Here is a 14652-nt window from a genome sequence, read left to right on the forward strand (position 1 = left end):
TAACATAACAAACAGAGCTCATAGATCTAGAGAACAGATTGGTGGTATTTGAAAGTTGCTAAGAGAGTAGATCTTAAAAGTTCTCATCACAAAAAAAAAATTGAACTGTGTGTGATGATGGCTAACTATACTTAATTGTGTTCATTTCACAGTACGTACAAATAACAAATCATATTGTACACCTGAAGCTAATATAATATTATACGTCAATTATATCTCAATTTAAAAGATCAATTACTTAAGGATTCTTCCTTAGGCTATAAAAGGAAGAACAAATTAAATAAAAACTAAGTAGAATAAAAGAAATAAGAATTAGAGCAGAAATCAATAGAAAAGCTGGGTCTTTGAAAATCAATAAAATTGATAGGTCTTTAGTCAAGCCGATTAAGGAAAAAAACAGAGGACACACATTAATATCAGAAATGAAAGAAATCATGCAGATCCTTTGGGCATTAAAAGGATAATAAAGGAATACTAGGAACAACTCTGCACACCGGAATTTGATAACCAAATGAAAAAGATCAACTCCTTGAAAGATAGAATCTGCCAAACTCACAAGAAGAAATAAACAATCTGAATAGGCCTATATTAATAAATTCAATCAATAATTAGCTACCTTTCAAACTAGAAATCAGACCCTAGGCCCAGATGGGTTCGTTGGGGAATTCTATCAAGCACTTAAGGAAGAGATAATACCAGGTCTCTATAGTCCCTTTCATAGACTAGGAGCAGAGGGAATGTGTCCTTCCATGAGGTCCCATTACACTGATACCAAAACCAGACAAAGATATTACAAAAAGACAAAACTACAGACCAGTATCTCTCATGAACATAGATGCAAAAATTCTCAAAATATTAGAAAATTTAGTCCAACAGTGTATAAAGAGAATTATAATTAAGGTGGGCACATGATGAGATGAGCACTGGATGTTATACTATATGTTGGCAAATTGAATTTGAATAAAAAAATTATATACTATGACTAAGCAGGATATATCCTAGGTCTTGCGAGGCTGGTTCAACATTTGAAAATCAATTCATGGAAAATCCATCACAGCAACAGGCAAAAGAAAGAAAATCACGTGATCATATTAAAGATGCAGAAAAAGCGGGATCCCTGGGTGGCGCAGCAGTTTGGCGCCTGCCTTTGGCCCAGGGCGTGATCCTGGAGACCCGGGATCGAATCCCACATCGGGCTCCCAGTGCATGGAGCCTGCTTCTCCCTCTGCCTATGTCTCTGCCTCTCTCTCCTTCTCTCTCTGTGACTGTCATAAATAAATAAAAATTAAAAAAAAAAGATGCAGAAAAAGCATTTGGCAAAATACCACACCCATTCACGATCAAAACTCTGAGTAAACTAAGACTAGAGTGGGACTTCCTCAACTTAATAAAGCAGACTATCTTATATAAGAAACCTACAACTGGGGACACCTGGGTGTCCCTGCCTTCAACTCAGGGCATTATCCTGGGGTCCTGGGATCACATCCCACATGGGGCTTCTTGTGGAGAGCTTGCTTCTTGCTCTGCCTGTGTCTCTGCCTCTCTCTCTCTCTGTGTCTCTCATGAATAAATAAAATCTTAAAATAAAATCTTAAAAAAAAAACTAACATCATACTTAATGGGTAGGAACTGAAAGCTTTCCCTGTAAGAAGATATAAGGCAAAGATGACCCCTCACCACTCATTTTCAACATTGTAGTGGAAAAGTATAGATTGGGAAGGAAGAAATAAAACTGTCTTTGTTTACAGATAACATGATTGTCTATATAGAAAATCCAAAAGAATTAACAAGTCCCCCCCCCCAAAAAAAAACCCTGAAACTAATACACAGTTATAGCAAGGTTGCATGGTACAAGGTTAATATTGCAAAGGTCAGTCACTTTGCTATATACCAGCACTGAACAAGTGGAATTTGAAATTAAAAACACAGTATCATTTACAGTAGCTCTTCTCAGATTAAATACTTAGGTATAAATAAAACAAAGTATGTACAAGATCTATATGAGGAAAACTACAAAATACTGAAGAAATCAAAGAACTAAATAAATGGAGAGATAGTCTATGTTCATGGATATGCAGACAATATTGGCAAGATGTCAGTTCTTCCCAAGTTGATCAAATAGATTCAGTGCAGTCCCAATCAAAATGTCAGCATTTTGTGGACATTGACAAACTGGTTCTAAAGTTTATAGGAAGGGGCAGAAGACCCAGAATAGAAACATAATTTTGAAGGAGGTAAAGTTGGAAGACTGACACTCTGTGAAATCAGGACTTACTGTAAAGCTGTAGTAATCAAGAGTGTGTTGTGGCGTCAACAGAAGGGACAAGTCAATGGAGCAGAATACAGAATCCAGAAGTAGACCCACATGAACATAGCCAGTTAGTCTTTGATGGAAGAGCAAAGCTTATCCAGTGGAACAAAGATGGTCTTTCCAACAAATGGTCCTGGAACAACTGGACATCCATAAGCAAAAAAATGAACCTAGGCATGGACCCCTCACAAAAAGTTAACTTAAAATGGATCTCATGCCTAAATGTAGACTATAAAACTAGAGGGTAGAGAGAAGCTAACATAGAAGAGCATGTAGATGAACTTAGTATGTGATGACTTTTTAGATACAACACCAAAGGCACAATCTGTGATATGAATAATTGATCAGATACATTCTGTTAAAAACTTGTGCTCTGGGGATCCCTGGGTGGCTCAGCGGTTTGGCACCTGCCTTTGGCCCAGGGCACGATCCTGGAGTCCCGGGATCGAGTCCCACGTCGGGCTCCCGGCATGGAGCCTGCTTCTCCCTCCTCCTGTGTCTCTGCCCCCCCCACTCTCTATCATGAATAAATAAATAAATAAATAAATAAATAAATAAATAAATAAATCTTTAAAAAAAAAAACAAAAAACGTGTGCTCTGGAAAAGACAATGTTAAGAGGAAGAGAAGACAGACCATTGGCTGGGAGAAAATATTTAAGGAAAAATACATCTGATAGAGAGGACTGTTATCCAAAATATACAAAGAACTCTTAAAACTCAACAACGAAGAAACAACCGGATTGAAAAACAGTCCAAAGACCTTAACAGACACCTCACCAGAGAAGACATATAGATGGCAAATAAGCATATAAAAAGATGCAGTACATCAGATGTTATTGGGGACATGAAACTTAAAACAACGATGACACCGCTGCAGACCTCTAGAGTGGCCACAATCCAGAATATGGACAAAAGCAAGTGCTGATGAGGATGTGGTGCAATAGGAGCGCTCATTCCCTGCTGGTGGGAACGCAGGATGGGGGAGCCACTTTGGAAGACAGTTTGGTGGTTTCTCACAGAATTACACATGCATATGACCCAGCGATCATATTCTTTGGTATTTACCCAAAGGAGTTGAAAACCTATGTCCGCACAAAAACCTGCACACGGTTGTTTACAGGAAATTTGGAAGCAACCAAGATGTCCTTCAATAGATGAACAGATACATCGGTTCATCCAGTAATGGAATATTCAACACTAAGAAGAAATGAACTGTCAAGCCTTGAAAAGACATGGAGGAAACTTAAGTTCATATCACTAAGTGAGGTCAATATGAAAAGGTTACTGTATGATCAAAGTATATGACATTTTGGAAAACTATGGAGACCGTAGAAAGATCAGTGGTTGCCAGGGATTGGGGAGTAAGGGAAGGATGAACAGCGCACAGATTTTTTAGGGCAGTGAAAATACTCTGTGTGCCATCATAATGATGGATATGTTATTAAACATTTGTCCAAACCCATAGAATGTGCAAAACGAAGAGTGAACCATAACTGTGGACTTGGGGTAATTACTGTGTGTCTGTATAGTTTATCAGTTGAAACAAATGTACCACTGTGGTGGAGGATGTCTTGGGGCAGAGGGCATATGGAAACTCTCCTATTTGTCCTTAATTTTCTATGAACCTAAAACTGGTCTTAAAAAAAAAAAAAAGCTTTAATTACGTTAAAAATATATATATGTATATAGCTTTAATTAAGTAAAATAAAACAAAACATAGAAGGGGGAAAAATATCCCCAGCTTCCTGGAAAATAAATCTGCATGCCCAGATGGTTTCACTGACAAATTATATCACTTAAAAAAGAAATAACACCAGTTTTATATAGTCTCTTCCGTGTATTTTTAACTTTTTATTTTGAAATAATTTTAGTTTCATTGGTTGCAGAAATAGTACATAGAATTCATTCAGTTTCCTGCAATAACATCTTATATAACCACATACATTATCAAACTATTTCCCATATATTCTTAATTACAGTTATTGTGCTAAAAAATGTAAAGAATTCAGAAGTGTGTGAGGTAAAAACTATTTCTCACACCTACCCAAGCTAAATAAATAAATCACTGTTAATAATTTGTTGAGCATCCATCCAGGCATTTTTGGCACACACAGAAATACATACACCTACCAGCCTGCGTAGTTCTGTTTATTGGTTGTTACCAGAATTCTACCATTCTTTATGTATATAGTTTCCAACTTGCTGCTTCTACCTACTAGTACAGCATGAATCATATAAGTAATACCCATCCCGCACCTTCCAAATAGTGGGGTGTGTTTGTCGTAATGCTGTATGGCAGCAGATTTACTCCTTCCTCTCCTTCCTCTCCCTTCTCCTCCTCCTCCTCCTCCTCCTCCTCTTCCTCCTTCTCCTCCTCCTCCTCCTCCTCCTGTTAGGAACTCTGGTGTCTGGGTTGCAACCTGGAGATGTTCCTTGCAATTTTGCATTTATAATCCGGAGTGACTTTGGTTTGCAGCAGTGGAGGTCACCGGGCGCCGGTGTTGTGGCCATGGCTGGAGGGCTGGTCAGCACAGCGAGCAGCAGCCCATGGATCCCAAGAGAAGGATGGGCCCTGGCATCTCCCCAAGCACCCCCACCCCCACCCCGCACCTGGGTGCCCGGCCAGGGACGAGCTCTGTCCTCAGTGGCTCCTCCCCCTGCCCCACGCGGGCTCCCCCAGTTGTATGCAGCCAGCTTGGGAGTTAGGCTCTGTTCTTTGTCTCCGGTGGTTACAGAACTTGGCTTCAGAGGGTTTGGATTGGGGCCCCCTTTTCTGCTAGCTTAGTGGTTCCGTGTCCGCACTCTCCTTGGAATTCCACCTTCGTCTTTATGCGGGTAGAAGTCTGCATGCGGTGCTGTGTCGGCTGAGTGTCTACGTTTGACACGAGAAATGTGGCAACTGGTTACACGTGAAAATGTGCAGCTTGGTTGTGTTCAGCTGGTTCAGTAGAAAGCGCGAGACCACTTTTGTGAGGTCACAGGCAGGAAGCAGGGAGTTAACGTTCATTTCTGAATGCCCTCTGGCACCCTCCCCGTGGAAATGTGCGTTTGGAATGAGAACCGAGGAAGGAGCCAGCTGAGGGCAATGAGCACTTAATTTTTAAATATCCTGGAAAATCAGTCCTCTGCTTTTAAATAGGGGTTTATCAGTTTTAATGTAGTGTAACAGTATTTAGTTTTCATTTAATTTTGTCTTAATCACACATTTTTGTATATTTCAAAAGAATCATTTTTTAGTAGATATTGCTTTAAAAAATACATGCGCTTTAAAGTCGTTCACAAGTTAAAAAATAATAAGCTCAATTATACAGTCCTATCCTGGCCCAGACTGGGGTCTGAGTGTCCGGGGAGCAGGTAGGCCAGGGACGGTGCACCCCGAGGGCCCGGCAGTCAGTGGCAGGTGAGGTATGCTCCTGCGTCGCGGAGCGGCTGACGTTACAGGTGGAGCGCTTGGCAGGAAAAATAGGCCGAGTGAGATTTGCAGTATGATGCTATTCGGGTGAAGTAAAAGCACACGGACACAAAGCAGTGTCCATTCTGCAGAACAAGCTCCAGTTAGATGACTGGCGTCCGGTAGGGGTGGTGAGGGAACAAGGTGGGAGCAGAGGGACGAGGACAGCCAGGGCGCCTGGGCTGCACGGAGGCCGGCGCCGAGGGAAGGCCACGGTGGGGGCCTTGTCCGCTCCCCCGCCCCAGCCTGTGGTCGGCCTGCCTGCCCTGACCTCACACCCATCTTTTGGAGGAATGTAGGACGGTCTCCCAGGAGGCGTCCAGGGGTCTGCCCCTGGATGTGAGGCCCTCGGGGGTGTCGGGCCGTGAGAGGCCCCGGGCCGTGCAGGGATGTGCTGGTGCAAAGGCGGGCCTTGGTGAATCCCCCGCAGCTGCCCCGACCCCTGACCCCTGAGCCCGCAGCCGGGCCCTGTGCTCGCCTGGGGCAGGGGCAGGGGCAGCAGGGCTCTCAGAACAGTGCGGCTTTGTCTTGCAGACGGGTAGCCCAGGCAGGCTACTCCTGGAAATCGTAAACATATATTTCAGGTCTAAATAAAGTCTCCAAAGCATGATGGGTTCACGCCGAGCGTGCCAAGTTCTCTCTAGGAAACAGAATGTGCTCGTACATTGAGAATTCTTTCCTTAAGACACCCTTCCTGCCTTGTTCCTGGGAACTTTAATTTATTTTTAGGCTGTTCTTCTTTATGATAATTTGTCGGAACAGCAGTCCCTGTTCCCGAGTCCTTGCCCGGGGACAGGCTTGGGCCTCCCACTCCTACTTCCACACAGGGAACCTATGGACCTGCCTGGGACTCACTTCGGGATCTTGATGAAATGCAGGCTCGGGCTCATTCTGCAGCGTGGCCTCAGAGTCTGCTTTTCTGTTTTTTTTTTTTTTTTTTTTTTTTTAATTTTTTTAAAAATTTATTTATGATAGTCACACGCAGAGAAAGAGAGGCAGAGACACAGGCAGAGAGAGAAGCAGGCTCCATGCACCGGGAGCCCGATGTGGGATTCGATCCCGGGTCTCCAGGATCGCGCCCTGGGCCAAAGGCAGGCGCTAAACCGCTGCGTCACCCAGGGATCCCTCTGGTTTTGTTTTTAACTTTAAACATGTTTATTAAAAAATTTTTTGAGTCTTCTTTTCTAACAGGCTCTTAGGGGATGAAGACCACAATTTTAAAAAATTAAAGTATTGGGATCCCTGGGTGGCGCAGCGGTTTGGCGCCTGCCTTTGGCCCAGGGCGCGATCCTGGAGACCCGGGATCGAATCCCACATCGGGCCCCCCGGTGCATGGAGCCTGCTTCTCCCTCTGCCTGTGTCTCTGCCTCTCTCTCTCTCTCTCTCTCTCTCTCTCTGTGACTATCATGAATAAATAAATAAAAATCTTTAAAAAAAAAAAAATTAAAGTATTATTTACATACAATAAAATTCACCCTTCCTGGGTTTTGATGAACACGTGGTCATGGGCCACCAGCACCACCAAAACAGAACGGCTTCATTACCCCCAAGAACTCCCTCGTTCCCCGTTGTAGTCACCCCCTCCCTCACCCCCATCTGCTCTGTCCCTATAGTGTCATCTTTTCCAGAATGTCATGTAAATGGAATAACTGTGTACGTAGCCCTTAGAGCCTGGCTGCTTTCACTTAGTGATACTCATGTAAGCTCCATCCAGGCTCCTGTATAGAACGAAAGTTTGTTCCCTTTTACTGCTGAATAGAGTTCCATTGTGTGGGTGCGTCACAGATATTAGTGTTTCCACTTTCTCCATTATGAATTACTTTTTCATTCAAAAACTTTGGAGGGAATATAATCATCTTTTGTCATTGTTTTAGGTGACATCACTCAAAAAGGATATGAAAAGAAACGGGCAAAGCTGCTTGCACGCTACATCCCACTTCTTCAAGGTAAGGTCGGCCACTCAGCTATTTCATAACAGCCATTTTTCTTACCAAACTTGGCCTAAAAATTGATATGTTTTGTATTTTATTAAGGAGGACTGGGCAATGTGTATAATATTAAATAATAAAAATCAAAGACCCAGGTTATAACTTACAGCTTGGAGTTGGCATAGATCTTATTTCAGATAGGATTTATCATATTTTTATGATTATACAATATAATGATTTTTTGTGATGATAGTAAGGAACATTTCCTTACGTAGGTTCAGAACAAATGCTGTAATGTTGTCAGTTCTTCCTACCTTAGGTTGATCTGTAGAGCTCACACACTTGTCATTTCAACAAAAATTTTTTTGGCGAAATTTAACAAGCTAATTCTAAAATTTATATAAGTCTAAAGGGCCAAGGGATTCAAAATGTGCTCAAAAAAGAAGAATGAGATGGGAAGATTGGAAAATCAGTATTGGGCTGTCGTCATGAAGACGGCATGGTTTGGAACACGGGCAGGCAGGTGGGTTAGCGGAGCAGCACCCAGAGCCCAGAGAGACACAGAAGGGCCCGCATGTGCAGATGTGGCTGCTGTTGGGGGCAGTGTTGCGGGACACGGTGCTGGCACAGCTCCCTGTCCGCGTGTAGGACACATCACTGGACACAACAACCAGTGTCCGATGGAGAAGGACTGAGAGGAAACGCAAAAGCTACAGCATCATAGAAGATTGTATAGGAAAATTGTCACCATCTCAAGATAGATGGGATTCCATGAGTCACTAAAGGGCCTGGGCTGTGACCTGAACTGAGAGAGCCCGGACCATGTTTAAAGTAATGTCATTTTATCCAGAGTCTCCGTAAAGAGATTAAGGACAAGTCACACAGTGGGAAGATCACTGTAACACAAATAAGTGAAAAGGAACTAGTATCCAGACCGTGTAAGGCAGCTCTGTCCCATTTATTAACTTCCGTGATAATGGAAATGTCATGTAGGGCCGTCCAGCGCTCAAAACAATGGCTAGTGTAACTGGGAGACTGAATTTTTAATTTAAGTGAAATTAATATAAACTTAAAAAGCCAGAAAGTCCCCCAACATGATTTTTTAAAAAGCCCAGTAGGAAACTGGGCTGAAGACTTGATCATGGTTTTGTAAGCGGCAAGCCTACCAGGCAAAAGCAGACAGAGATGGTTGAGCTCAGGGGGAATATGAGGGATGTGGATTAAAGCCATAAGCTGCCGGGTTGTTGGAGGAGGTTCAGACAGCAGGTATGGACAGCCGTAAGGCTGAGGCGGGGCCGCTCGCCTTCCCGTGTCCAGGCGCTCAGGCAAGCTGTTGGGTTTGCACCTGCGCTTTCTCTGGGCACAGGATGACAGCCGTCCTGCTTGCACCTGCGGGTTCCAGGTGCTGAGGGCCACGGAGCCCACAGGGTGCCCTGGCGGCCTCCGCGGGTCCCGGGGTGCAGTGGCTCCATGCCCGGCGGGGGCCGCACACAGCGCTAGGTGACCTGTCCTTGGGGAGCCCGGGCCGAGGGCCCGCTGGCCACCCTTCCAATGTGCCCCAGGCCTCGGACGGACGGAGCGGGGAAGGCTTGTCTCATGCGGGCGTCAGAGGGTAGCAGAGGAGGGTTCAGAGCCAGCACGGGGTCGGCCTCATGACTCCGGGGCCCGCGTGCTCGTGGCCGCATGCTCAGGGCTGTGTGCTCAGCCCCTGTCCTCCCTGCACCGACCCGCAGTGCTGCTGTCCCAGTGACTGCTCAGTGGGATGTCGTTGGGGGCAGTTGGCTGACCTCGTGGACAGTGCCAAGAAGAGTGACACAAGCCATTCCAGATTCAGGACGCATTTGTGATGCAGAAACACGTTTCTAAAGGGCCCTCCCCAGAACGTGCCCTAGTGGCCACGTCGCTGTGATGGTCACCCGTTGTACAGACAGCGGGCGGCGAGGCCAGGCAGGCCGGGCGCGGTCGGGAGAGGGCCGCGGAGGTGTTCATGGCAGCCCACGTCGATGCAGGGCCCTCCTGGGCTTCAGGGGCCGCCAGAGGCTGCGGGCGCTCTGCTGCTACCTGTGGGCAGCGAGCGTGGCGGAGCGACATGGGGCGATGTGTGCTGCTTTAACTGGAGTGTTCCATAATCACAAAAGCAAATTGTTTACGTAAGACAGTCCTACAAATTTGTGTCGTAGGAGTAGATCCGTCCCTACAAGCAGAGAACAGGGTTTCTGGCCCCGCGCAGACGTCAGCTGTGGCGCCTAAGCAGCAGAAGCCGCGGCCGGCCAACTCCCGAGACGAGCGCTTCCGCTCAGGTAGGGGCGCCCACTGGGGCCACGGGGGAAGTGGTTTCCACTGGAGGGATCATTTACCACATCTCTTTTTAAGAGAAAATCTGGCCTCCACACGGCCTCAGGATCCCTAACGTGACCCGTAGGGTTGGCGGTCTCTCCCCAGGAGATGCTCATAAAAATCCCTAGAGAAATCATCCTTTCTGCCGATTAGTATAATTCCTTTAAACTTTTTTGTTCATTTTTGGACCTCAAGCTTCGGGGTTGGTATTGGTAATTTTTGTATGTTGTGGAGTAGCTTTACTACGGCAGGTGTCTTTACTAGTTTTTCTTTTTCTCATTTTGGAGATTTCCTTCTAATCAGATTTCTGCCATTCTGTCAGTACTTTTATGAATATTTAAATCAGTCTGTGATATTTTATTTGAATTATCGGAATGGCCATCGAAAAGATTCATGTTTTCAGTTGTAGGCTACATGTCAGTAGCTTTTGGGCCCTCTGCTTCGTCTGCTTAACATTTCCACCCTGTGTGACATACATTTCCTTTCCATTTAAGCTCTTTTGGTAAGCTTTTTTAAATTTTTTAATTAAAAAGATTTTTTTAAGCTCTTATTTATTTATTCATGAGAGACAGAGAGAGGCAGAGACATAGGCAGAGGGAGAAGCAGGCTCCATGCAGGGAGCCCGACGTGGGACTCGATCCCGGGACCCTGAGCTGAAGGCAGACGCTCAGCCCCTGAGCCCCCAGGGGCCCCAGAGTTTCTATTTTCTGTGCCTCCTTAGTAGATACCCTCCAGGGGAGCAGGCTAAACAGTCTAACTGCACTGTTTGAAAGTCATTTGGAATACTTCAGGACAACTAGAGACACATTTAGGTTCATTTGTTTCATTTTAATTTGGGGGGTTTATTTTTTATCTAGTTTTGATTTATAACTATGAAAATATTTACATAGTCTAAATCTCCCAACAAAGGAACATTTAAAGAAATCTAGGGCCAATGTCATAGGCTATGCTTATTTTTTTAAATTTAAAATAAATAACAGATAGTATAGTATACGTTTCAGAGGTAGATTTAGTGACCCATCAGTTGCATCTAACACCCAGTGCTCATTACATCATGTGCCTCCTTTATGATAGGCCTTACTCATGTCTCTTTTACATTCAATAAAAACAAATAATATGAACTTAATTTTGTTACTTCGTAAGCAATCTTGTAGAAAGTGTATTTACTGCTGTGTTTTTACGTAGATGTTCACACGGAGGCGGTGCAAGCAGCTCTGGCCAAGTACAAGGAGAGGAAGATGCCTATGCCTTCCAAAAGACGTTCTGTTCTCGTACACTCGTCTGTGGAAACCTACACGCCTCCAGGTATTGATGGATGGCGTCAGGAGCAGCTGTGTGGTCCTTGCACGGCTCCGACCTCATAACCTTCCCTTCCCCGTCTGACCTGTAGTAAAGATTTGGAAAAACTAGAGATTAGAAATATTTGTGTACGTGCAGTGTACACAGTGTGGCTCTAACCCGAGTGGGTGCTTGCTTTCTTCCAGACTTTTGGGTACATTTTAATGCTTTTACTAAGATGCTATTTATTCTTTTTAGTAAAGAGAGGAACCCAAAGTCAATGCTTACTGGAATATTTAAGTTCTCTGATTTAAGAATCTTAAAATTATTCTCATCTTATTGATTATTTACTATATTGTTACCAGGCCTTAAATGGGAGCGGGTTATTTGGAGGATTTTAAAAATTTATTATTGTTTCGTTGTTATTACCATTAGAAATGAGAACTTTTACGTGGAGTATTGGTGATGTCTGGTGTCCTGCTGCTGCCTGTCTTGATTTTGAAGTCACGAAACTGGTGTCAGGAGTTTTTGGTTTGATGATGTAGTGAAAACCAAACACACTAGATTTAGAAGATAATTTGGGGGTTTTGGTAACACTTCCTTTCTAAAGGAAAAGAAAAAGTTTATATTGTTGAAAAAAACTTCTAGAAATAGCTGTCAAATTATTGTTCCCACTAAATATAACTACAGATACCACTCAATTTTTAAGAAAACTTTTTAATAATAAAATGCACAGTCATGGTGACTTGAAAAACCTCAGTGAACAGTTAATCTTACTGAGTGAAGCAGTTGTCTTCGGGGGTTATTCTTCCCCGGGCTCATTGCTGCCTCCCCTAAGAAGATGCAGGTGTGCAGGGGAGGCATGGGCGGGTGGGGCTGCCGCCCCTGACCACTGCGCTGCCTCGGGGGGCAGGCTGGGCCATGTGTCAAGGTCGTGTGGGGCGTTCACTCAGATGAGCACTCAGCACCTAGGGACTGCCGTGGTACTTGGGACCCCACCAAGGCATGTGCTGAAGCCACTTAGGGCTTGGGCTGCTTCCACTCCCAGCATGTGGGCTCCCCGACAGTCCTCCCGGGGAGGCTGGGCTCTGAAACTGCTTTCCCAGGTAGGGCTCCTTGGATCTTACAGCGGAGAACTTAGACCTTCTAGACCCAGGGCAGCCTTTGAGACGACCCCGTGGCCGGCTGGGCCGCAGCGGCGCAGGTGTGCACAGCTTGCCCCGGGCAGGCCTGGGAGACGCAGGTGCCGGTGTGGGAGCTCCACCCCCTCCCCGACTCATCCCTACATTATGCCTGTCATCATTATTTTAACCACAGACACGTCATCTGCCTCAGAAGATGAGGGCTCTTTACGGCGACCCGGGCGACTCACCTCCACTCCGCTCCAGAGCCATTCCAACATCGAGCCCTGGCTCGACCGGGTCATTCAGGGCTCGTCCACCTCATCCTCTGCATCCTCCACCTCATCTCACCCGGGAGGGAGACCCGCCGCCGCTCCCAGTGCCGCCGCCACCGCCACGCTCACAGGCCCCGCGGCCCACGCCCACATAGGTCAGTAACGAGCTGCCGTGGCCCCTCCAGGACAGGGGTGCCTCTGCGCCCTGTGCCCATCAAGACCCACCTCCTATTTTTCATCTGGAAATGTCTTTTTGGTAACAAGAGTAGCTCCTGCTGCGTCTGTGGTTTGGCAGTTCCAGGCATGGTGGGCCCTGGAGTGGCGGTGTTCCTTCATGTCAGGTCCCCTCCTGCTCTGGAGGCCTGGCTGGTGCAGGTGGCAGGTGTAGGGTGGACGGTCCCTCAGGCGTGGCCTTGGCTGCTCCTGATAGCCACCCACGGCCTGCTGCCTCGACGTCATCCCCACCTTTGCTCTTGGCTGCGTGTGCAGAGTTGGAGAGCCATCAGCCGTCCTGTCGCCCGGGCTGTCTGCTGGCCTGCAGTCGTGGGCTGACCTTTCTTCCTCCACGTACCAAGTCACACCACCCCTCAGCCCAAGGAGAGGCCAGGCAAAACTAAATCGCAGAGATGTGTTGATCTTTTCTAAATCGTCCAGTTCTCTAAATTACATTGATCTTAGAAAGGAAAAGTTGCAAACCTCTCATCATTTGAATGCTTTGCACTCAACAGCAAGAGTAGCATAGCATGTGTGAGCTGCGACGGGAGCTCGCGTGCGCTCTGCACTCGTGCCTGCACAGCAATGCATTTCTTGGGTGGTGCTGTCAGCGTGGCCGCAGACCCTCTGAACCCCCATGGTTCTAGACGTGGAGGGAAGACAAAAGTCAGGTTGTTCGTGACCTGCCTGAGATCACGCAGCTGTCCTAGCGGTGAAGCCAGGGCTGATGCAGTTTTCTTGGTTCCCACTCATTTCTTTGCTATTCTACTAAAACTGGAATGCGTACCAGCTGCACATCAGTGACAGGCTCCTGTTTTCAGGGAGGGGGGTCCCAGCAGGCCAGACACCCCCAGGCAGGGCGGGCTCGGGCTGAGCTGCTTTCATGTGAATGTTGGTCACTCGGCTGCACTGCTTTCATGTGAATGTTGGTCACTCGCATGAGTGCGTTGGGTGACGTCTCCGCATCCCCTATGGACACATCACGGATGCGCTTCGCTGTTTATGTGTTGAGTCAGTACAGGAACCCTGCACGCTTCTGTGGAGCCTGTGTCATCTACCATGACGTAGCCTCGCTGCCTCCAGCACGCAGAGAAGCTGTCGGTCTAGTCCTCCGGGTAGCAGGAGAGGCTGGGGCTTGAGCAGAGCCCACAGACGCTGTTCTGGCCGTCCTCCTGGGTGTCCTGGGGCGGCTCGCGGTCTCTGCCCCCCCGTCCTCAAGGACGGCTTCCAGGGAGAGCCTGAAAAACAGCTTTCACACGGATACATTTTTTTCCTCGTTTGTCACAGTGATTTGACTTATCGGAAATACACAGATGTCTCCAAAGTGAGAAAACAGTTGTTTCCGAATGTGCTGTTATCTTATTTCTGCTTCCTGAGACTCTTCTCGGTGAGATGGGGTAGGAACAAGACTGTGTTAGCCGCCCGTGGGCTCTTGCAGTCCCTGCTTCCCGTGGCTTAGAGAGGAAAGCGTATCCAGCGTGAGCGACTGGCTACAGCTTATAACTTAGCCTGACAGCGCTGGACTTTCTGGTGGCTGTGGGGCCTTTTAACGACGCACGCAGCCGCAAGGTGTGTGTCGCCCTGGCGGTGGAGGGTGACGAGGGACAGTTGTTACCGTGGTGCACGGAGGACCCCCAACTCTAGCAGGTGTGGCCGTACCCCTCTTTTCTCCCATCCCACTCGCTTGGCCTCCATATACATTGTGTGATCAAGTCTGGTAAATTCTAATAATCTTAA

The 14652-nt window shown here is 46.5% G+C and overlaps 1 protein-coding gene across 7 annotated transcripts in view; it reads left to right on the top strand.

Annotated features, from left to right (window-relative positions):
- Positions 1–14652, top strand: part of DIP2A (disco interacting protein 2 homolog A) — a 92618-nt gene that overhangs the window by 15664 nt on the left and 62302 nt on the right. For 6 of the 7 annotated variants that reach the window (XM_072807279.1, XM_072807282.1, XM_072807285.1 and 3 more), the window contains exons 2-5: positions 7638–7709; positions 9872–9991; positions 11214–11333; positions 12624–12857. In XM_072807279.1, coding sequence (XP_072663380.1) covers positions 7638–7709; positions 9872–9991; positions 11214–11333; positions 12624–12857 — 546 coding nt within the window. The remainder of the gene's footprint in view (positions 1–7637; positions 7710–9871; positions 9992–11213; positions 11334–12623; positions 12858–14652) is intronic. The other variant, XM_072807284.1, reaches the window with a different exon arrangement.

The sequence above is a fragment of the Canis lupus genome, chromosome 30 (assembly GCF_048164855.1).
Source record: "Canis lupus baileyi chromosome 30, mCanLup2.hap1, whole genome shotgun sequence".
Taxonomy (NCBI): Eukaryota; Metazoa; Chordata; class Mammalia; order Carnivora; family Canidae; genus Canis; species Canis lupus.